At 45.8% G+C, this 25,330-nt stretch overlaps 1 protein-coding gene across 1 annotated transcript; it reads right to left on the minus strand.

Annotated features, from left to right (window-relative positions):
* On the minus strand, window positions 1-24,444 carry wizb (WIZ zinc finger b). Its single transcript, XM_083977048.1, has 17 exons — window positions 24,284-24,444; window positions 23,568-23,726; window positions 23,273-23,474; window positions 22,888-22,963; window positions 21,235-21,374; window positions 19,468-21,129; window positions 16,067-16,507; window positions 14,797-15,231; window positions 12,696-12,845; window positions 11,657-12,220; window positions 10,712-11,161; window positions 10,073-10,579; window positions 9,351-9,908; window positions 9,023-9,234; window positions 6,069-6,378; window positions 4,397-4,562; window positions 1-3,178 (listed from the first exon to the last, which is right to left on the minus strand). Exons 2-17 carry the CDS (start codon window positions 23,655-23,657, stop codon window positions 2,803-2,805), a joined length of 6,339 nt encoding a protein of 2,112 aa, XP_083833174.1. The 5' UTR covers window positions 23,658-23,726; window positions 24,284-24,444; the 3' UTR covers window positions 1-2,802.
* Between the last annotated feature and the right edge of the window lie 886 nt (window positions 24,445-25,330).

Consider the following 25,330-nt stretch of genomic DNA (forward strand, 5'->3'; position numbering starts at 1 on the left):
TCCTTCCTGATTAATTTCAGTTCCTCTTCCTTCCTCTAAAGGTTGTGTTGACCTGAGGTGCTTGAAATTACCCATGAAACCTGAAGTTTGTATGTACCGCCCTCTAGTGGTCAAAAAGTGTGCAACACAGATGAACACAATCTCCACAGACACCGAATGTAAGAATAAAAGTTACGATGCAGTGTCTGAAATTGAAATCACATTTATTGTTTTGTTCTGGAGTCGATTCACTTAAAACTTAACCCTTTGTGTACAGTACAGTTCTTTCCTCAACTGCATCTTTTTCTTCTTAATCGTCATTTGTCGTCTCACTTGTCTTCTTATGCACTCATACACCCACTCGCGCACACACATGCACACAGACACACTAAAACAGCCAGTTACACCAGCTGAGGCTGATTCAGGGAATCTTAAAAGGGAACTCTAATGCACCACCTGCCTCCTAAGTCACATCTCACGCAGTAAAGCAGCCGCGGACCTGTGAGAGGCCACGGCGCCTGCTACTGCGTGAATGCAGAGAGGGGGGATCACATCTCACCGTGCAAAGTGGCCCCCTTTAAGGCCTGCTTATTGGAGTCCTCTGATACCAGGACGTGACAATCACATTAAAATGCTTTCCTCACGTTCAGTCACTCGCCGTCTCGCCTGCAACATTCTCACCAGCACCAAAGTTTCAGCTTGGAGAAACTAACAGATAAAAATAAAAAATACTCTAAGATTCACCTTGCAGGACTGCAAATACAGAAATGCACAGAGCAATAAAAAATACATAGCATCAAAGGTTGAAATCAAATCACACTAGAGGAATTAAGATCACTTATTTTTTTTAACTACCTTGCTATTAGAACTGCTGATAGCTCTACTAGCATCAACAGTTTCTTAAGTACATGTAGTTATATAGTATGTATCTATACTCCATAAAAGGGTCGGGGTATCGTTTGGATTGAACAGTCATGTTTCAAACACTGGAACAAACTTTTAAAAGGGCATCAGCCTACATGGACCCTTTAGTTCTTGCTTCAGTTCTGGGTTGATATGAACACACTCTGAAGCAACGTAGAAAGGGGACAGTCTGCGGACTTGAGCCTCAGACGCCACGAGGTCGGGTGCGTTTCTGCGTTTGGACCGAGGGCCGACAGTTCTCGAGAGCCCTGCTTTGAAATCAAGTTTGATTTGTGTTCGTGTTTAATTGGAATAATCTAACCCTACAGTAACAACGTGACTCCCGTGAAGCTGCTCCAGTAGCCGCGAAGTCCGTTCATACTGGGTGACCTCGCCGGCGCGGATCGCCGCTGGTCTCGGTCCATTGTTCAGTGTGGAGCCTTGGGGAACTCGAGAGCTGTGCAGAGTTTCCTCCACCATCATGTCCAATGTAAACAGCTGTTACAGAGGCAAGACAAGGAAGTAAACAGACTCTTTGGCACATCCTAACACGATGATGGATGCATACAAGTCCAAATCGGACCACATACAGACTGGCTCCCAAAGTAGTAGGGTTCACTTTGAGCTAAGGAGGCGTCTTCCCATCAAGCGGTTTTTACTTCTGTCTGTCTCTTTAAAATGGGAATCAATGCACATTTGCTATGTATGTACACAAACATACAAACACTCACATTGTGCACACCAGTAAAAGTGCACCGCTGACCTAGTTTCAAACATTCCAAAGATCTACTTTAGCTTTAAAATGACCTAGCTTACCACATTCAGATGCATAAGAATAAATAAATAATAATTTGGGTTACATTGAAAAAGGCAGGAAGGAAATGTCAACACTGTGAATGGAAAAAAGTTGAAATGTGTAACCTTGAAACATTTTCTATGGCTCCACTCTCAAAAAAAAAAAAAAAAAAGCGACTGTGCCTTTGACACAACAGCAGCCCTATCTGCTGAAAACAGCAAAAACCGTGGAGGAGCAACGCCATGAAGGTTGAACTTCAATGGTATGGTTACATGGGCCATATGTCTGATTGTGTTTGTGTGCATATAAGGTTTCAATAGGTGCTTTAAGCTACATTCAGGCAAAATGTATATTTTGGGGGAAAAGTATTACATTACAAAGTTAACTAGGGGGATCTTCCCTTTTTTGGGTAAGCTTCCTCTTCTTGCTCCTTCAACCAATCAGAATTCGTCAAATTTCACCCATTCAAATGGGTGTTTCAGTAAGTGCTGCGTGACAATGTCAATGTTAAAAGTGCTTTTTAACACTAAGTGTTAACACATGTTTAAAGTCTCTACCACAAGACTAGCATGATTATACATGTCATTTAATCTCAGTCAGGACCTCTCTGTGAGCCTGAGGCCAGGGCTTCCAGTGTGCTGGGAGGAATGGCCAAAGTCTCACAGGTCTTAGCAACGCACGCTTCTTAAGGAGAAGGGTCGGGCGGGGGGTGGGGGTGTGTGTACTAGAGACGGGGTCATAGTTTGATTAAGAACTACATTTAACCCCTAAATCACCCAGCGAATGGGAGGAGAGGTTCAGCACCGGTCCAAATCAACGCCTGGACATTCAATATCATGAGTCAAACACAAAACATGGGTTCATCTCTCCTCATAACCTTGGACAGTTCCCACAATCCCCAGTGCGCAGATAAGCCAGGAGAGCTTCGTTCCCATGGTAACAGGACTTAGTAACAGTCTAGAAAGCTGCTTCAAAGGTGCTTGGGGCTCAGAGGACTCTTTGGAGGGGAAACACTCCTCCACAACAACTCTCTGTGAAGGCCAAAGGAAAGAAGTAGATGGACGAAAAGAAAGGCAGGAGAAAACCAGATAGGGGTAAAATGACAGTGAGCGATGAAGTTAAGCTTACACCATCTGGGTAGCGAGGGGAATGGGAGTAGCAGTTAGGGTGGGCTGCTCCTCGGAGACCTTTACTATCTCTGTGGCAGTGACGGCGGGAGCGCACTCGGCCGGAGGGGTGGGGGAGCGGCTGTTGGGAGCCGTGGTGCGGGTCGGGGTGGAGGTGAGGGCGGGTGTGGTCGAGGTGGAGCTGGAGGTAGAGGTGGAGGCTGGGGCAGAGGCCTGGACCGGGGCCGGGCCGTCGGCCGCGGCGGGGGGTTCGGTGGAGGCGGCTTTGGGCGCAGCAGGCTTGTTGTAGTTCATCTTGAGGATGTGCTGCTGGAGGTGTCTGATCCAGTCCTCCTGCACCGACAGCGGACCATGAAACTCCACCTCGCAGAACCTGACGTTGACAGAGAAACACAAGACACACACAATTTATTTTTTTTTCTTTTCTGCTTGAGTGTCGTACATTAAAGGGATAGTTCAACATTTTCACAAATACCTATTGCCATAATCCCTGTAGTCGTAGGTAGGTTCATTACTTACTTACTACAGGGATTATGGCAATAAACGAATTTGCCAAAATGTTGAACTATCCTTTTAAATATGAGCTCTTTTGTAATGATTACGTGAATGTCAAATTTGTTTGGTATATCTGGTTTGGAAGAGAAAAAAATAGAAAAACTGTATTTCTGAACAAACTAAATGAAAAAGCTTAAAGGGATATTTCAACATTTTGGCAAACTGGCCCATTGCCATAATCCCTGTAGTCATAGGTAGGTTCATTACCTATTTATGACTACAGGGATTATGGAAATAGGCGAATTTGCCAAAATGTTGAACTAACCTTTTAAAAAGGAGGTCTTTTGTAATCATTACATAAATGTCAAATTTGTTTGGTATATCTGTTTGGAAGAGAAAAAATAGAAAAACTGTATTTCTGAACAAACTAAATGAAAAAAACTGAATGAAAACCTTGCAATGATCTTATTTCATCAGTTTAAATAACATAGTAGTGCAAATAATCTTGCCGACTTCTCAGACCATGTGGTACACTGTAATGGTCCATACATGTAAGGCTATGAACAGTGGCATAAAGTTCTTATTAAGTCATCCATTAAGACCAGATATCATGATTCTGCCCAGATTCAACTATATAACAGTAAACTGTATATCTGTTTGGAAAAGAAAAAAATGTCAATAATGAAAAAAAAGGAAGCACACACAGTTAACCAGGGAATTATGCAAAAGTGTGTAAAATAAGTGTGGAGCAATTGTGACTCACAAAAAGATATTAAATACAATCTGATGGTGGTAAATCAGTGCCTCCCTTGGGAGCAGCTAAGTCTGTTGAAACCTTTGTACTGTAGTTATATCAGAACTCATTCATGTTGACTGAAAATCTCAGATGATCACTATTCTCAATATAGTGCATTAGCAGTAGACGGCTCAGCGGGGGGTGGGGTGGTGACTGCTGCTTGGGGATTAAGAGACTATTTAAAATTTAGCCAGACACTTCTATTAGTGCTGCTGTCTCACTATTTTTAATGTCTTAAGTTGCTGAACATTTTCTCCGTGGCCCCTGGGAGCCCGGCCCTGACATACAGCTTTCACTCACCGGCACTTCAGGGTGTAGAGCTTACCCACCAGTTTGACCAGTGGGTAGGAGGGGGGTTTGGGCACCAGGGCGGGTACGGTGCCTGTGCGGGGGGGCTTGGGAGGGCCGCTGTCTCTCTCCGTTCCATCTGGACAAGACGGGTGCTTCAAGGGCCGACGCTCAAAACCTAAGGGAGAGGAGGAGGAGGTGGTGACAAACTGAGTTGGTGCAAAGTGGAGCCGCACCCAAAATACTTGGATGTGAGTGTATAAGTCAAGAATTCCTGTGGAGTTATTCACTGAGAGGAAAAGTGAGTTTCAATTTCTAGAAACAGTTGATGTATAATCTGCAATCATTTTCTTTTCTCATTTATTTTTTACTTGCAAGGTTACTGTGGCACAAATATTCTTCAATATACCAAATATAAATGTGCCCTTTCACTACTTTATGAAGAAAGAAATAATACATAAGACAATTTAATGTCAAAAAGTTAAGATAACAAGCAACTCCCTGTCTCTGGAAAGTAAGGCTAGCATGATGCTGAGGCTCTGCTCCAAACATCTCATTTATTTCTCCAGGTGAAAATACCTTATTTGTTTTTCTTTCAGCAAAACAGTCTGTTTACTTGTCCTACCTCTAATTTATCCCACAGTTTATGTATCACTGCTATTGTTCTTGTGGATATTAAAAAACAGCCTTGGCAGCTCTGTGAGGCTGCTCGCTGCAGGCTTCAGCTAAATGCTAACATCAGTATGCTAATGTGCTAATAATGACAATGCGAACCGGTTTATTTTTAGCATGAATAATGTTCACTGTTGCTGCGTTCAAGACAACTCGGAACCTGGAACCTCCCAGTTGAAAACTCTGATTTCTGACTTAAGACATGACGCCAGAATAACCAAAAACATGGCGGACTGGGAAAACCTTTGCATTCAAAGTGCTTCACGTAGCTAAGGCATAAAAACATTACAAAGGGCACAAAAACCAATAAGCATTTTTTAATAATGAAACAGATCATTTAAAATTGAAGAGAAATATCAACATGAATTTACGTGTTCCACAACATCAGTGGGTACAGTAATCTGTAACTGTAAGTAAATACTGTAAAATTATATACAGTATATATATATATATCATAACATTTTAATCGCAATGTATTTTGGCATTAAAAATGCATTCTAATCGATGTTTTACCACTGACAACTGATTCTCGGAGAAGGATAGAAGGATTTTTTTTCCCGACTTTGCCAAGTCCGACATGAGGTGGCGTTCGATTGCACTTTTTCGAGTAGCAGGTCGGAAAAATCTGAGTTGTCTTGAACGCAGCATATGTTCACCATATTAATCATCCGAGGGAAGTGTGTTACCTAACATTTGCTAAATTAGCAGGGAAACAATTTAGACTTTAACATTATGTGGATTAGTTCTGCAAGTATTTGGTCAGAAAATTCACATTAATTATTCTAATAATTGTCTAGATAATTCAGTCAAAACAACAAATATCATTCTCATGCTGTTGCTGGAGCAAAGTCTTAACGACCGAGCAGCCAACATTGCCAACGTGCGTCTAAAACCAGCAAACCAACCTCAACAAGGTGTACAAGAGTGGCCATATGAAACTTGCAGGCACATGCACCTCACTGAGTGCACGAGAGCCAAAACAGGCCAAACCATATGCTGGATCCTGACGTACCTCTGGGCAGGCGGACATTCAGCTCACTACGTGCCACCTGTGCTTGAAGTGGGAGGCTGCCGGAGAGCCGCGAGGGACTGGGACTGCTGCGGCTGGGCCTGATGGCGGTGGCCTGTAGGTTGGTACCACCCTCGCCCTCTGTGGTCTTGGAAGAGCCCTGGCTGACCTCGCGGCTCTGCGATCGCACCAGACTTACAGCCAGAGAAGAGGACCACTGGGAGGTGGACGAGGAGGAGGAGGAGGAGGCGGCCTTCTGTGATGAGATTGGGAGGACATGATCAGTGGATGCAGACAGAGGTGAGATCTTATCTATGTTAACCTACGACACTTGGACACGGGAGCTGTCATGTCCTGGTGTCATGCTGGCGTAGTGTCCTAGTTCAGGGTCAGATAACATGTTGCATACCGGTGTCTCTTTCAACACATATTTCTGCCAGAGACACGAGCTGTTCAGCGAACACAGTGGAAGTGAACGGTTCAGGTCCCCTGTCCCTCAAAACTCATCAAATACTAGGGCTGGGACGATATGCTTTTCTCTCCGGATTCGATTTTTCTACGATTTTTTGGATGGCGATTCGATTTAAATTGCGATTCTACGATATTGCCGATTCTCTCGATTTTTAGTCCGCATTTTTAACATTTATCTGCACACAAATACTGTAGGAGCCTATAAATTAACATACTCCATTATAAAGTGAACTTAAACCCTTTTCAAAACCTGTACTCTCTGTATGTAAAAAAGGCTTACATGCACATTGCACAATATTTAAAAATAAATAAATAAATAAATAAATTCAAAAAAAATTTCCAAAAAATAATCGATTTTTGAAAAAAAATCGATTTAAAAATCGTCAAAAAAGTTATCGCGATATTCAGATGAATCGATTTTTTCTCCCACCCCTATCAAATACACAATCCAACAACTCCAAAACGCTGTTGTGACCTGCACATTCGCCATGCTATGAAATAATAAAGTATAATTATTCAACATTACAACACATGAAGCAAATACTTGGAACTTCTTGCGCTTTTGAAATCACTCCACCCAGCAGCCGTGTCTGGAATGTAGTTCCGGCTACGCATTCTCCTCGAATACAAGTCCGTCTCGTAATGTTACATGATCTCAAAACAACATGCACCGATAATTAAAGGTAATGAACCTACCCCTATGACTATAAGGATTATGGCAACAGGCAAAGTTGCAAAAATGTTGAACTATCCCTTTAAAGTTATCAATATCAAGCAAATGGGTCAGGCTAAAAGGCCCACTTGATACCTTTTTCAGAGCTTTCAACCACATGTCATGGTCTTAAATGGCAATCTTTGATTAGGATAAGGACAATAACAATAATCATAATGATAAAGGCAATGAGAAACTTTGTGTTGGTGAAGATCACCATCACAACAAGTGGATGTTGAGGTAACATTTCTCCAAGAAAGTTACTCTGTCCCCTCACACCTGCAGTTCACCTACACAGGTGTTTCCACTTGTTTCCTGATTACTAGATCTGGTTGAACTAATGACATCACACAACCTCACTCTGGTTGGGGAGGGGGAATAAATCATCCTAAATGACAATCACCTGTGTGCAAGGTTATCAGGAGGATCAACATGCATCCTACTGAACTGACACATTTTACAGTTTGAACTCTTCTGACAGCCAGTGTTACTACAACTGAGCTAAAACACTGCAGAAATGTGGCAACCAATGGACACGTGAGTACTTTCTACTGCTGTCTGTTGTATCATGGCAAAGTGAATATGTGTTCAACAGAAAAGACATCAACAATGGATACTGTGAAGTTACAACGGTCATTTTGTGGGTTCCCTGCAGCTAACGGTTATTTCCATAATTGATTTAAAAGTCAATTATTATCTCAGTAAAATTGTTGACAAATGGTGAAAAATGCCTTTCACGGTTCCCTAAAGCTAAAGATTGTATCTTCAAACACACTGTTCAGTGCAAAACCTAAACCAAATACTGTTTGTTCTATCATGTAAGACAAACACAAATAGCAGACTGAGAAGTGTAACCAAGGATTTCTTAGCATGTTTGCTCCAAAAAGGATCTGATGATTAATCAGCTGTCAAAACAGTTGCCGATTACTTTCTGTCAATTAACTCATCAACGTCTAAACGGATGATTTCTTATCGCTCTGTCTGGCATTGATAAGTCCTTAGGCGTAAGCATAAAAAAACACATGCAGCAGAGTTCGTTTTTTCCAGAATGAAAAAAACCCTTAACAATATGATTACAAGGACATTTAAAAGGTAATTCATTCTGTATGTGTGTCACATCAGAGCTCAGGGAGAAGGTGTGACAGTGACGCAAATGCACCAGAAACTAATTCATTGGGGGAAGAAAAGAAAAAGGAAAGGAAAAAAACGTACATTTTCTTCTATCAACAGCATGCCATAATTTATCTGAAGATGAAACATAAGCTGCCAGGCACCCTGGTTACTATGGCAACTATCAAGTCAATAGCTGAGTTGTTCTGGCATCTGTCCCCACAGTGATTTTTGCTGGGTGTAAAGACACAGGATCTACAGTAAGGCTCAAAGCTGTTAGACAACACGTCTGAAGCTTTCCAAGACACAAAATGTCTGTCGAGCCACCAGCTGAGGCGTGTTAGATCTCCAAACATGACGCCTATTCAAAGGCACCGCGAGGTAAAGTGAGTGTGTCAGGGAAGTAGCACAGTGGGTTATGGGCTTTTATTGTATAGCTGCTCAGCTTGGTGGGAGGTACAAGTTCTTCCATTGATATGGTACATTTTTCTTGTGGGGGGGGAAAAAAAAACCCACCGGTACTGACAACAGTCGACTCCGCTGGAGAGTCAGAGGCCAGAGATAAATCCAAGTGAAGCCTGAGAGCTTTCCATTCTGAAATAACACCGGCATTGACCTGAGTTATTACACTCAAATGAATTACCAAGCAGCTGCCTCTCCTCACCTTCTTGAGGGTGGAGCGGCTCCCCTGCATGTAGCTGCGGTGCATCTCCAACACCTTCTGTGGTCTGCTCCGCATCCAAGCGCTAAGCGTCTCAATAGGCGATCCGTTTACACACCACTCGGTCACGCCAAACTGCCTCAGGTGGGCTCGAGCGTGGCTGGCCAGAGCCTTACGGTTCTCAAAGTAGAACCCACACAGCTCGCAGCTGGGATCTGCAAAACACAGGGGAGGGGCGAAGGTGAGCGGAGAATGATGATGATGATGATCGGCGCGAGATTTCTGTGGAACAGCAGAAAAAAGTAGAAAAACGGAGCTAACGACGACTCACCCTGGTGTCCGTGCTTGTCTGGGGAGGTTTTCCTTTTGTAGGAGAAATCGTGCGGCAGAGGTGAAAAAGTCTTAAGCTGATGTGGCGGTGAGTGGGAAGTCTCCACTGACTGGGCCTCGGCAGACAGAGGCCTCTTCCCCAGTGGGGACATCCTGAAAAGCTTCCCTGCAGGTGTGGAGGCAGACGGGCCGGCGGAGCCCAGGCCATGCTTGTGGAGCCTCGACCCCGACTGCAGCAAACTGAGAGGAGATTTACGGTACTTGGACGAGTGGTAGCCTGAAACGCCCAGACCCTCCATGTTCTCCCAGCGGGGGCTGTTGGCTCCCTGGCTCAACTCCTTCTTCACTCCCTGGTCCGAGTGAGAGGAGGCGCCCACCCCTCTCTTGTGCATGACCTCCCTAAGGGTGTCGATGGGCGAGCCGTTGACGGACCACTCTGTAATGCCCATCTGGCGCAGGTGGGAGCGGGCGTGGCTTGAGAGGCCCTTGCGGTTCTCAAAATATTCCCCGCAGAACTCGCAGCGGATATCCCTTGTTGGCTCCACTTCATGGGCCATGGCTGAGGAGAGAGCAGAGGGAGAATGTAAATAGATTTACAATACAGACATAATGTATCAACCTGCACCACTAACGAATAGTAAATAAGTGTATTTCCCCAAATCTCAAACTATCCCTTTAAATCGCTAATGAATCCCTGGAGACAACTGTTGAGGATTGCATTACCCAGGTTGAGGGGGAACACATTGTCAGAGCTGCTCCAGCTACAGCTGAGAGGTTCAGCGGAGAGGCCCCCAGATCTCCCCACAGCCCCCGGCGTGGTGACCTCCAGCTGCACCGGCTCAGGCTTCAGCTTGAGGATTAGCCCGCCGGAGGACGTCGGAGGAGCCGCGCTCGATTTAGATACGGCGGGCTGAGGGGGGCTGGAGGGGCGGGCGAAGGCGAAGGGCAGGCGGCTGAGGAGGGTGGCCGAGGGGGAGGAGGAGGTCGACAGAGGGGATCGAGGAGGTCCCGGAGAGGACGGAGGCGGAGTTTTCAGGGGTTTCAGAGGAAGGGCGCAGGGAAGGCCCCGTCTTGTGATGATCTCCCTCAAGGTGTCGATGGGGGAGCCGTTGACGGACCACTCGGTAATGCCCATCTGGCGCAGGTGGGAGCGCGCGTGGCTGGAGAGCCCTTTGCGATTCTCAAAATATTCCCCGCAGAACTCGCAGCCGATTTCCTTTGGAGGTTCACCTGAAGGTTTAATATTGTGTATAACAGGAAAGAAAAAAAACATTATACCCTTTCCAACATTGTGATTATTACAGCTAAGGCCGGCTTTATGCGAAAGATTGATCATTTTACACGACAGGCGGCGGCACTTACTATGAGGAAGGGCCATGAGCTCCCCACTACTCAGCCGGAAGACCTGCATGGAGGAGGACTTGAGACGCTTGGCAGGCGGGCCAAGTAGAGACGAGGCAGAGGACGAGGTAGCTTTGGACGTGGACCCGCCTCCAGCTGTGGTCACCTTGTAGAGGAGGGAGGCGGGGGAGGAGGAGAGGCTGAGCAGGGACCGCTTCGGGGAGGAGAGCGTGGTGGCGAGGCCTCGCGGCTCCGTGCGGCCGTCAAGCTGCAACGCGGTGGCTTTGTGCTTGAAGTCGTCGGTGTCGATGAGCTGGTTCAGGAGGTCGATGGGAGAGCCCTTGGATTCGGAGTACTCCACCCCGAAGTGCCGCAGGTGGGCTCGCGCGTGGCTGGACAAGCCTTTCCGGGTCTCAAACCAGGCGCCACACAGCTGACACACAATGTCCTTGTTGGGGTCCACCTCCAGAGCTGCACACGGAGAAGAAATGACAACTTTAAAGAGGAACTATGCAAGTCTGGTCGCTTTTCCGCTGTTTTGCTAACCCTCGTCCTGGTCATGTGCATTTGTTTACAACAAAGCCGTCGAGAAATCAATCAATAGAGCAATAGATAACATTATATATCACATATGATGTTACGATGTGTATATTTGTGTAGTTTAATCTGTTATAAACAACAGATTACGGTTATGGGGCGCGTTTGTGTTGCAAAGTTGTTTTTCAGCCAAGAGAAGCAATAAGTGAGACGCATGTGAAAGGCAAAGAGCCTCCATTCTCCCTCATAACAAGTTAAGCCATTTATTAAACCATCATAATTACTCCAAAGCTGCTTAATTAAGGTAAAAATGTAGCATAGTTAAGCTACAGATCCTGCATAGTTCCTCTTTAACTCTCAGAGGAACAATAAGTAACTTTTTTACATAGTTACCCAGAGATGTACGTCTGTGTGGGCAGCGACACTTACTGAGGTTGAGAGGAGCATCGTTCTCCTGCGGCGCCCACAGCGGTTTGGCTGCTGCGATGGTGGTCGGGGCAGAGAGGGTGGAGGTCAAGCTTTTCATTCCCCCAACCTTGTGCTCCGGGGAACGCAAGGGGGAAGACACCGGCAGCAGGGAGGAAATGGGGGCTTTCCTCACCACTGAGGAGGGGGAGCCAGAATGAGGCGGAGCTGGAGAGGCACCAGGAGAAGGTGTCGGGGTGGAGGAGGAGGAGGGTGGCACCGCTTTCGCCGCTTTGGCCAGGATGGAGAGGGGGATCGGCTTCTCGTCTAAGTCCATGTCTTCTAAATCCTCATCTTTCCGAGGAGCGGGAGGGGAGGGGTTTTTGGCTGAGAGGGGCTCCAGGAGAGATGAGCTTATTTGGCCGTCGACGTTGCGCTCCTTGGCAATTTGGTAGAGGAGGTCGATGGGCGCCCCGCTGCTCTCCGAGACGCTGATGCCCAGCTGGCGCAAGTGAGAGCGGGCGTGGCTGGAGAGCCCCCGTCTGGTCTCGAACTGAGCTCCGCACACCTCACACTTCAAGTTGTGGACTGTGAAAAGAAGCGAGAGCAGCTGATGAAGCATCGTTAAATCGCACAGTAATAAGCTTCATCTTATACATTTTTAGAAGTGCTCGAAAATGAGCGTTCCCGTTGACACTCCCGAGTGCAGCACTGACACAAAGTTTGCAAAACAACAGCAGGTGGCCGAGGTTGTTTTAGAGGCCACAGATTTCCCAGAGGACCCGTCACCTCACTTACCCCCCCCCTGTCTACATCTTCACCCAGTCTGTATGAGCACCGGCACAGTGTTAGAGGTGCTTTTATTAGCCCCCAGATACATTTGTCTACCTCCCAGGATTTCCCCTGGGGACGACCCGCTCTGGTGTAGTTTCGCCACGCCTCGACGCTGACCTAAGGTCAGTTTTACAATTTCCCCAGTGACAGCTTTGCTGAGGGCTTTGCTGTAGCAAATCCAATCCCTTGTCAACACTCTGGGGTCAGCGCTCCCATATTTCTCTCTCACCCTTGGTGTCTGCATCCTCCCCGGGAGAGAGGCTGTCCGTGTCCACGCTGCACAGCCCTGTTTTCCCGGGGCTCGGGCTCAGACCGTCCAAACCTGGAAGCCGCCGCAGCTCCTCCTCATCGTCTTCCTCAGCTGCTTCCTCCTCATCCCCTAAGACATAAAACACAGTATCCATATGAGTGCAGAATTGCCATGTTAATTAGGACAATTAAGTGACTGTGATAATAAATCACCTTAAATGAATGATGGTGTCTGAGGAGTGTGTCTCACGACCAGACTCAATATTCTGTCTCAGCCTGTTAAAGCATATCAGTGTGTTTCTGAGCGCCTTGAGAATAAATAAAAGACGCAGGCTGAGAGCAGAAAAATTAACTCAGTCTCCAGAGCTCATTGCCTGTGATTTCTCAGTCCTTGCAATATCAGCGCATTGTAGCGTCTTCAGTGAGGAAAAATGTGCATGAAAACAATTCAAGTGATGAAACCCCTGTAACAAAACTACTAATTGCACTACAGTGTGAAACAAACATGGCAGTGCTGGTTCCCCGCAGTCAGGCATTCCTGGGACAAAAGTGCCATTTTCTGCGACAAATCGGTAAATCAAAAGAGACGTGGAGACAGACAATGCTTTTTGTCTGGTGGGCGGCTCTGCGCTTGTCAGTTCATCTCTTGACTGTAAAAGAGCGGCGATGTGACACCTCGGAGCGCAGCGTTATAACACCAGCTATTATAACCGAGACAATAAAATCATCGGCGGAGTATTTATAAAAGGAAACAAAGTGGCAAAAGCGCTAACTTGACTTTGTCTCCATACAGGCAGAGAAACGCTGAGCAAAACCCCCTCGGATACTTCCAAGTAAAAAAAAAAAGTGATACTTCGATTATACTTCGTTGATCCGGATAAGTTGTAATAAGATTACGGACCACGGCCGCTTCCAGTCCGCAAAGTTCCCACGTTTCGTGAGCGATCCAACTCTTATAGTTTAGTGTAAAAACATGCAAAGATGCGTGCACTTGAAAGCACAGCGTGTCCTCTATCAAAAATCAAAGCAAAGTAAAATGGCGAGGATTGGGCAACTGTAGGTAATTTTAGAGATCCTGCAGCATTGAGAATTCTGGACGTCATCCCAGACGTGCACAATATATATATTAAAAAAAAGCCCCTCAGACATTAAGAAACACACAAACTGTAACTACAGTATCACAACAGCCCCAAATCACCACAATTTACACCGCGCGTGCGACACGGGAGCAGCCGAAACAATAACAATGACCAGCTTTGTGAGCTTTTTGACACGCATGTCATGGGGGCTACCTGCATGGCTGTGCGCGACACTGGCTTTTCTTTACGTGCTCTCACATGATAAAGAGTTTCTTTCTTTCTTTCTTTTTTTAATGGCTGTTGTCTGGCCACAATGTGACAGAAGATGCGGCGCCAGACACACGCGCAGTGTAAAAAACGCCGCCGTGTGATCCGAGGGGCACGCGGTGCACGGGGAATTACAGCGCGCGGTACTCACCGGTCCGCAACCGCAGTGCATCGGACTCCCGGCTGCTGGAGCCAGACAGTTTTTCCGCTATTGTTTGGGTCTGCGGGGAGGTGGAAGCAGCCATTTTGCCCCCATATGCACCGCTAAGCTAAGGCGTGACCAATCGAGTGGAGGCGGAGGTTGGGATAAATGCAACCGAGTGCCACATCAACCACCGGCATCAGTGACTCGCTCTCTCACTCTCTCCCCAACACACACTCACACACGCGCGCGCGCACTCACACACTCACTCTCGGATTTTTTTCTCTCTCCACCACCCTGATTTCTAACACTTCACACAGCACAGGGCACAGCGTCCCGTTTTTATTCACAGTGAAAACATACAGGTGCACTTCCAACAGCAGCATCTGAGCTCACAGTCTCCCACTGGAGCATCACTAAGTACCACTAATAGTCTCATCATTTAAGAAGCTCTGTCTCCTGCCAAGTCCAAGCTCCCAGCTCTAACAGGACCCACCAGGTACTAACAACTGTCAAACATCAGCACATTGACAACACACCTTAAACTTATCACACTTCACTTTTTTAGGGATGGATCAATAATCAGAACTTACCCTCACACTCTTCTCCACCGTCCTCCTCCTCCTCCTCTTTCCAGCGCTGAGGAGATGCTGGAGGCAGCACGTCAGAGGCAGCAGGACCACTCAGTGGCCCTTCGCTCGTCTCCCCCTCCAGCTTTACCTGAGCGACTCCCTCGCCTTCCTCTTCCTCCTCCTCCTCCTCATCCTCATCCTCCTCCTCATCCTCCTCGTCCTCCATGTGTGGTGAGCAGAGGCTCCGAGGGGGAGCGGTGGGGATTACAAGGTCAGGCCTGCTGGAAAACAACTCCCTCAGGATGTGGATCGGCGAGATGGTCACATCCCAGTTAGTGATGCCAAAGTCGCGGAGGTGGGCCCGAGCGTGGCTGGACAGGCCGGCCCGGGTGTCGAAGCCGGCGCTGCAGAACTCACAGTGCATCACACTGAATGTGTCCGGGTCAAAGTTGGCAACTGAGGAGAGGACAGCCAGTAGGAGAGGTTTAGACAAGTGCACTACAATACTTTGTATCTGTGGTTCTCAAATCTTCTCGGTTAATGACCACTTGAATCAAAGGTATTTCTGCTTCTGGCCTCATTACTGGGTGCACAGGTCATTATGACCAGTTGAGTACTTTTCAAAAATTTCCCTCCTCTCAATGTTGGTCCATCAGTCACTGGTTCACCACACTGGCCCAGAATGAAATTCCTCAAAAACTAAAAACTGGTGCTCGTAGGATGAATCCTACCAATTTTAATGGGCCTATGATTTTCCCACGCTCCTAAAATGCCTCATCAATATTTCTTGTGCCACCAGATGAATGTATGTTTTCATCTAAACCACAATCAGATCAAACTAATGTCATTCTCATCACCCTCTGCTATACTGTACTTTGTATTTGATACTTAATAACATGTTAACACACTAAACTACATGATGAACATGGTCATCTCACCTCCTAACATCAGCATGTTAGTTTATCATTTGGCATTCTCACTTTCAGCTTGACTGTAGATTTAGACCCTTTTTCTTATGTTTTTTGAATAATGTGTGGATTCATGAAGAAGTTAAAGGATCCAGTAATCAATAAGAATTAAACAAAATATGTAACTTTGTGCAGCATAAAATTTCCTTACATCAAGATTCATTCTACTTTTAAATGTCAGCTTGGCCTCTGTTACTCTGTTACAGACACACCCTGGATCAGGGTCATTATTCTTTCTGCATATTTGAAGACAAAGACACAAAAAAGGCATTGTCTGCTACAGTTACGAAATCTGCTCAGACAACATGCAACAAGCTGCTGACCTTTTTTTTTCTTCTTCTGATAGGAGAACTTCTTCTCAATTGCATTGACTTCCTCAGGGGATATGAAGTGACGCACATTGTAACTGACGCCCACTCGGTTCAGGTGGCCTCTCACGTGATTGGCGAGCCCGATGCCATTATGAAATCGATCGGGGCAGTAGGGGCATTTCCTCTCCACGCTCTTGAGCGCCTCCGTGTCCTCATCAATCTCGTCTTTGTCTTCATCTAAGATGCCCTCTGACAGGAAACGTTGCACACGTTCCTCGTCAATGTCGTCGTCGTCATCATCACTGTCAATTTCTGCGGGAGCCGCAGTCACCCGGGTGCTCCTCCTCAAAAAGAAAACCTTTCCATCTTTCTCCACTTCCTGCTTTCCTTCGTCCTTCACACTCTTCTTAGGCGGGAGTGATAGTGTAGCGCCCTGCTGTGCTGAACCGTCATCTATCAAGAAGAAATAAATCAATCTTCAATAAACAAATATGTCTTTCTCAAACTGGATCACTGTTAGGTGAGAGTACAGACCGTACATACTGTATGTAGAGCCTGACCTAATTCACCTCTTAATATGTGTCAACCATATCTCAACACTTAATAATAATAATAATTCAGATTTATTACAACCTGGGTTTTATTTTGTGATTTTAACCATTAACCCTTGTTAGTACCTATTAGTAACAATCAAAATATACTCGTCACATTAACTCCTGGCATATTGAAACACAGCCACATGGCAAAATTGCAATGGGGCAACAAATACTATTATTTTACTAAGTGTATTTCACCTGGTTTGTTCATTTGTTTACACATTTATTTTTGTTATCATCTCCAGCAGTTGGAACATAGATGTGATTTCACATTATTAACTTGTTCACTTGCATGGTGGGATTCAGACAAAGTGGGTTGGGGGGTATTAATGATTTCTATTGACTATCACTGTCTTGCTTTTAGGAAATGCTGCTGCTCAGTAACAGTTGTCGGTTGATAAACTGTACTACACCGATCCAGGCTAAAGTTCAGATTTGTATCAACATGTCACAGTTAAGAGCCTATCAGCCTCTTTGCAGCGTTCTTCTCTGGGCAGCAGTCTCTACAGTAGTAATCCAACTACGCCCCAGCCATTTTCAAGATTACATGTTCAGGTGAAGCTTTTGTGTGTAAGTCACATTACATGTTGCTTTTGTTGAGGTAAAAAGAGAAATAGAAACCGTGCTGCACGCATGGGCCTCGTGACTCTTATTGCAGCTCGAGCATTGTCATTATCGACCGTCAGCTCCAGAGATAATAAATCATCTGACTCTTTGGTGATGACATTCAACAACCAAGGACTCCTCTGAGCAACTGACTGAAGATCTAAAATGAATCTAAGTGATGCCTACAAAGTAGGGAAGCTATAAAAAGATATCACAGTGCTTCCAGTTTGCAATTTTCAGTGTCCGAAATGTCATTAAGAAAGAGCAGTTAAGGGGAATTGTGGAAGTCATGACAAGATTTTCAAGACCAAGAAAACTTTTAGATAAAACTGCATATCTGCTGGACAGAGAGGCAAAGCTGAACACCCCCAAATGACTGCAGAGGAGCTGCAGGAAGGTTTAGCTGACACAGGGGTGGTGGTGGTTCACCGTCCCACTGTGCAGCGTTGATGCACAAACAGGGTCGACATGGAAGAGTCATCAGAGCAAGTCTTACCTGCGACCTCTTTGCAAAAGTCATCGTCTGAAGTCTGCAAAGCAACATCTGGATAAACCAGAGATGTGGGGGTAGAGAGTTTCTTCACTGCTGGATGCGTGCAGATGTGTTAGTATTTAGAGATGTTTGTTCTTCCCTCTGTCCACGCAGCCACTGTCACCCAACTCAAAACAGAATATATTCACCATCATGTTGGTGAGATCCTGTTCCCTTTTCTCCACAGACACCTTTGGTGATCATGGGCAAAGTGTCTACAGAATTCATCTCCAAAATGACTCTGCCTCATACAGATGTTGCTTTCCAGACTTCAGATGTTCACTGTTGTTATGCGGTGGCAGCAGGTGTGGTTTTTCCTTCTGATGTCTCATCCATGTAAACCGCGTTAGCTGCTTCACGGCTGCACAATGGAACGCTGCACCACTTCTCCTGTTGTCAGCTAAAGCTTTCTGCAGCTCCTATACAGTCAAATGGGGCTTTACTTTGCCTCATCTGCCCAGCTAATCTGCAGGTTTTATCTGATCCACATACATCTACCTGGATTTATTCAAGGTGAGAGCAATTCTCGTCCAATACACTCTCTGTTAAATTCAGTGAGTATCTCTTTCTGCTCCACTCACTGTGCCTGGATTTCAGGGGCACAAACTCTTGAATACAACCGTATGCTAACACACCTAGATTTATGCTTGATTATTTATACACACCCTGACCAGAACTCTTAAATTTTTGTCATAAAAGGACAATAATGTCACTGGAGGAAAGCAGTATGCTGACATACCACCACTTAAATGTTGGGAAACAATTGTCTAATTACACAGCAGCAGTTACGCAGCATTCATTTGTAGACAAGTTGCTGGCGCCCTGTCAGCGCTAAAAGCTCCACCAACTTTGTCCGTCTACTGTTGGGCAAGTTGTGTTTATCTGAGGGTTTTTTGGTGAAAATAACTGCCTGCTGGGTCAGAGAGTGAATCAAAATATAACAGCTGCAGGAAAGACGACCAAAACAATGAGCTTAAAGCAGCTGACACCTCTCTATGTAATGACAAAGGGATCCGTTGTAAAGTTGAAAACATATAGTCATTAAACCTGCTGTTATCATAAAAAATATTATTATAATAATAATAATAATAATAGCATTTATTTGAATAGGGACAGTGCATATTAACGAACATTAGTATAACTAAAAGAAATACTGCTGTAAATATGCCGGATTATAGCCAGGCGGCTGTAATCTTAAAAGGATAGTTCAATATTTTGGCAAATTGGCCCATTGCCATAGTCCCCACAGTTTTAGCAGTAGGTTCGTTACTTTTAATTGTCGGTGCAATCTATTTTTAGAACGGCGGAGCAGAGCCGCGAGCTGCTCATAGCTACGCTACGGAGGCTCATGAGATTTCTTGGTTTCCCTCATCAAACTCATCAAATACACAATCCAACAACTCCAAAACGCTCTGGTGGACAAATTGTGACCAGCACATTTACCACGCTATGAGATAATAGAACATTACGAGACGGAGCAGCTCGCGGTTCTGCTCCGCCATTCTAAAAATAGCTTGCATAGCTAGGGATTATGGCAATGGGCCAATTTGCCAAAACGTTGAACTTTACCTTTAACTGTCTCAGGTTTCCCATTACTTGAGTAACAAATTAACATATAAATCCAGTAACTTGGTCTAACCAAAGAAAAAGTGGTCTTGTGTCTTGAGTTTGACTCTCACCTGTGTTGGATCGTGCTCTAGTGTGGCGTCTCACTCTTCCTGATGAGTTGGCCTCTTGGTGGGACACTTCAGTGTCATATTCATTCTGCTCCTCCTCTTCTTCTTCTTCTTCTTCACTCCCAGGTAGCTTGTCATGGTCCAGTCTGGGGTGAAGCTTGGTCAGATCAGTCCAAGCCTTTCCTCTCCTTGTGAATCTCCTGTTCTTGACACACTTGAAGACCACCTGGCTCGAGGGCCGAGCTGCAACGCTGTCTGGCTTTGTGCTGTCCTCGGAGGGAGTGGCTCCGTCCTGGCTTTTGCCTCGAGCTGCGTCGGGCAGGGATCCAGACCCAGAGAGGTGATCCGAGTCGAGGGTGGGTTTAGAAATTCGAACACCTACATTGGACTTCGGATGCTGGCCGCTCTCATCAGCCTGAGCCCCACTGACGGAGAACTGTCCCGGGTGAACAAGTTTCTGATGTTCCCTCAGGAGGGTTTGACTTGAGGTCAGGAAGGCACAATGACCACAGGCCAGGGAAGTGGATGCTAAACATGACGGTGAACCAGGAGGTGGGGAGTCAGCCTGGAGACTGGGCTTTTTTCTGTTGTGGGTCTTTGAGTGATTCGCCAGCGCCTGGGAGGTTCTTGTGCTGAAGTTACACTTGGTGCAGAAAAAGCGACGGCGATAGGCAGAGACAGCTCGAGCCTGGGCCGGGGACTGAACTGAATTTGGAGGAGCCGTGTCCGAGTTGACAAATGGCGGGTTTGCTTCTGGTGTTGCAACTGGGTTCGGGGTAAGAGGTGGAGATGTGACTATTTCTGGATCTGACATTTTGCCTGGAATCGAGACTGGGCTCGCCTCTTGCCTAACCGCTGGGTCTGGACTTACACGCTTCACCGCCTTACTGTCCAGTGACTGAATCTCTCTCGCCTTACCGCTTTCATTCAGTTTCTCAATCTCCTCCAGGATCTTCTGACGGGATTCCTGGTGCCTCTTGTGGTGGTCGGCCAGTGCCAGACGATTTGGCAGGTTCCACCCGCACTCCAGACACCGAAAACGGCCGCCCTTTCCCAAACGCCTGCCGCCCCCCGAGCCGCTCTGACAGTGCTCGACCATATGCTCCTGCAGGTGGACCTGCTTTTTGAAATAAATGCTACATTCCACACAGGTGAAAATTTCTTTACCTGGCTCTGCCTCACCCTCCTCCTCCTTGTCTCTCTTCCCACCTCTGTCTCTGAACTTTATCGGCTCCTCCGCCGCTCCGTCTCCGAAGCCGACGTCCTCAAAATCATAAACCCCTCCGCCTTGACTCGGCTGTGCCTCCTCTGAGGTTTTTGATTTCTGAAGACTCACTCCGGCCTGCTGGCCAGTCTTGGGTAACGTGCGCTTCAAGGTGCCAAGTCCAGAGAAAGGCCTGAGCAGCACCCTCTTCTTTCTGCACCGCTGAATGAATGTGCAATGAGCCCAGGGGGCAGGAGGGGGACTCTCGGGGTCTGAGTCTCCAGGGAAGGTGTACACATCTCTCTCAGACTCCTTGGTTTCCTTCCCCTTGGGCCTTTTCTCTCCCTCATCTCCCACACTGTTTTCCGCCTCCTCCTCCATTTGGCAACCTTCCTTTAGTTTTACTTTGGACAGAAACAGCTCAGCTCCCTCAGATACATTCCAGACTTTGCTGTCTGCCACTGAGAGGGAAAAAAACAGAGGAATTATGAATGAAAGGAGCCTTAAGAGAAAAGGAAAGATACAGAGTGTGCAGGCATATTGTGTTCCCTCCTCATAGCACTTACATTCTGATAGGCCGAGCTGAGATGTATTTGGCTCTTCTGTCTTTGTGCTCTCAGTGTTGTCGTCCTGACCCTCCTCAGGGGTGGATGAATCCCTTTTACTATGCAGCTTTTCAGCTTCTGCGTCGTCCTCACTATCGAGTCTGCGCAGCAATGGAAGGAAAAGACATTAAATTAAATTCTGCACAAGTGAAGGGTTAGCATCACTGCCTGGAATAAATCACTTTGTTACATTACATTCATTACACATCATGTGGAAGCTCTTATTTCTTATTCTCAGCGCCATAATTAAGCCTACTATTGAGAGCACTGAGGTCACGTCCTTGATATTTCTTCAGGGAATTTTGTGTGTTTTAGTAAACTGGGTATAGTGTAATTATAAGCATTCACATGCTGGGAATGTTTTACACTGATTCCAAAATTTGCTCCCTCTATTTAAGGTTGACTGCTTATAGGTCAACAGAATAAATGAAGATTTTTGTGTGTTCCCACCACGATTTTATTGTAGGCAGCGTGGAAAAGGCTTTAAAATATCATTTTGGCCTTCATGCCGGGAAATGAAACAGTAGTGCTTCACTTTACAAGTCTGTAATTTCCTAATTAAAAAGATGTTTGCCGAAAAGCCATGTAATCTGGAATTTGGAGCAGTAGCAGACATTATTCAGCTGAAGCAATAGCTTGTCATGTTTGGAAAATGCATTTGTTCACTCATCCAACCAAGAAAAGACTGATACCGCTCACGGATTTGCCTGTTATACAGCAGCCAGTTAGCCTAGCTTAGCACGAGGACTGGAAACAGGTGAACAAACAGCTAGGCTGGTTCTGTCCAAAGGAACCTAGTAGAAGTAAAGTGTGTCCAAGCTAATTTCCGTTAGATATTTTATATGTTATATTTAACATAGAAGAATACATAATTGAATGGCCCCATCACTAAATGTATGTACCGTGTCATGGGTTGGCTGTACAGTGTGGGAATAAAGGTTGGATTTAATTTAGTTATACAAATTGTCACAACATTAGCTACTATTTATTACTGACGGAAATTTGCTTGGACACACTTTACATTCTTTAACACCTAATACCAGGTTTAGTTAATCTGTACAAAGAGCAAAGAATAAAAACAACATGTAGTTTTATGGAAGTTATAAATGAGACTGTTTTTTATCTAGGATCTGACACACACAGCCCTCTAGCTAGCATCCAGCTAACATCTGTACAGTTGATATATTGTCTGTTTCAAGCACATAAACATACTCAAACAACAGCATGATGTTCAAATCAAATTTACACTTGATTTGCCTCACTTTGTGTTAATTGCTGAACTTAAGTAGCACTGATGGACAGATTTTGGTGCCTTGGACAGAGTCAGACAGGCTGCTGCCAGTTTCCAGTGTCTGTGCAAAACCACACAAACTCTCTGCAGCTGAATATCTAGACAGAGATGAGAGTGGCATCAATCTTTATTTAACTCTCCTAAACAGTCTGAATAGACATGTTTTGATAGCAATATATATCTATTGCTTTTATTTTTTGGATTGTAGTTGTTTATGGGAGCTGGAGGGCACGATGACATATTACCCCTAGCCTCTGCCTTAATGCTTTCAAAGCACTGATCTGATTTGTGGTGTCTCTCTACGACAGTTTCCTCCTCCTCACCTTAGTCCAGAAGAAGGAGATCCTGGGCTGTGAGCAGCCAGACCATGAGGGTTAGAAAAGTGCTGTAGCTCCTCCTCTGACACACAACAGCACACAAAACACACAACCACATCAACATCACTCCACAGCTCAACAGTTAAAATCCACAGTCAAAAATACAGTACTTAGAGAGAGAGAGAGAGAGAGAGAGAGGGGGGAGGGAGTTACAAGACAAGCAGACTGAATAACATTTACAAGAGTAAGGGGGACAACAATGATAGGTACACTGATGACTTCATATGTTAGCTGAGTTCACGTCTAGCTTTGCTGCAGAGTGTAAACACACCTGTGCTACTCTTGAGAAAGAGTGCAACAGGTGTCCAGCAGATATTAAAGCATGTGTTACCGTCTAGTGTTTCCTTCTCAGAGTCAGAGTCCCAGCTTAGGGAGGAAGGAAAGGCTGAGGACCTGAATCTCCTCTGTGCGTTCTTCCCCGGGTCCGCACTGGGCTGAGAGCCCTCGGTCTGCACGGGGCCCTCGTCTCCATCTTGGCCCCACGAGCATTTGGCAGACATCAGGCCATCCCTCACATTTGGAGAACATGAGGACTGGAGGTGACGACAGAACCGTTTACAATCTTAAAACGTCGGGATGGGGACATGAGTGAATCTGAACGATGCGTCGACACTTGACAGCGTTACCTGTAAGGTGCAGCTGAGGAAGCTTTGTGCTGAGGTGAAGGGTGGGGGCCCATAACTGGTCCCTGGGGTCAGCGGTCCCTCTGGCTCCATAGTCCCCCAGAGAAACAGTATGGAGTCCCACTGGTGACCTGGCCTGCCTACATTGTGCAGCCTCCTCTGCTACTGGAAACATTCACACATGAGCACACACTAAACCAAAAATAAAAGTTTGTCAAGTTGCACACTTTCACTACTCACTGTGGGAGAGTGCATGTACATATCATCTCAATGAGTCACCTGGTTATAAGTAAGAATTCAAAAAGCATGTCAGACAGTAGGAAAGTGTCAAATCTGCAGAGTCTGTCGTGTTTCAGCTGCCCTCACTATTTTTTTTTTCTCCTGCTGCAGTTTTTACGGATTGTCTGACCTATTTTCACAATATGTCTAGTCTTAAAGAATGAGATGGTGCGCCCAAATGGTTACATAAATAAGTGGCCTTTATATTCAGGCCCATATCCTCTCCTGCTGTCCCTCTAAAAAAAAAAAAAAAAAACAGAACCAGGAAAATGTCCGGGTACATCAAGGTGTCCCACGGGTTGGCCTCTGTTGCTTCAGAGGACGTGTCTGCTATCGATCCAGTCGCTGTCAGGTGAAATTAAACACAATGCATCCATGCACGGAGCCCTTTATAAACCCCACGCGCCTGTAAAGTGTAGTATTTTAGTGCAAATACTCACTGATTTCGGCCTGGTTTCTTGTTGCGGATCGCAGTGAAGGGCTGCTGCCTCTTCAAGCACCGTTCGCCATAGTTTTGAGGACGGAGCTGCTGAAGCTTTACGCCCCGAGACGATGCTCGTCACCGGGGCGGACTGCTCCCATGGACGAACTTGCTCTTTTTTTTTCAATTCGCTGCTCAGGTTTTTGCATGGATCCTTTGGAGATGCCAGACAGAGGACTCCATGTTATTTGGCTTGCGGGCACGCCACGGCAGCGTACGTAACGTCGACGGGGAGGGTGACGAGAAGAGTTTGGACTCAGCCAGCGGGGCCAAGTTTATTAAGTTCAACTTTTTACGAGAGCCTCGTTTACGTCCTAATTTCTACTATGCGATGTTTTTTAATGAGAAAAGCTTCCTGCTCCGGAGAATAGGCTATGTTGGTGACACGAAGACTAATTAGTTCACGAGTGGACCGTGTGCACGCGTCACACTGACCACGGTTATCGACTGTGAGGATTATTAATAAAAACACAGGTAGAGTGAGAACTGTCATTTGTGCTCATTTATATTTATTTAACTGTATTTCCACAAAACTCCATGTTTACCTCAGCAGTAAATGCCGTGTGTATAAAACACTGTGCACGTGCTGCTGTCGGTCTGATTTAATTACAGGTGCGTTGAGATTTCCAATTTGTTTGTATAACAAAATTCCCTAAATGCTAAAAATCAATAAACAAGCTCACGTCTGATTATTACACGGTCATCTGGCGCCCTCTACTGGACACTGGTGAGACCATGCGTTCAGTCATTTGGTCAATAGTAGACTAATTAGTAGTTAATAGTAGCACAGCTGCAGTGTAGCAATATTCAGCTAAAAGTACTGACACCTTTAATTGGATATATCATTTTGTTATTGGGTCAGATTTCACACGTGGGTTTGGTCTGTTTGTTTTATTCATCCTCTCCACCTCTGTCAGATTGGACTGGGAGGCGTCTGCATGTGAAGTCTCAAGGGTCTCACCACAGGTCTAGTCAAAATCAAGTCTTCCAGGAAATGGTTTCATAC

The sequence above is a fragment of the Trachurus trachurus genome (genome assembly GCF_905171665.1).
Source record: "Trachurus trachurus genome assembly, chromosome: 8".
Lineage (NCBI taxonomy): Eukaryota > Metazoa > Chordata > Actinopteri > Carangiformes > Carangidae > Trachurus > Trachurus trachurus.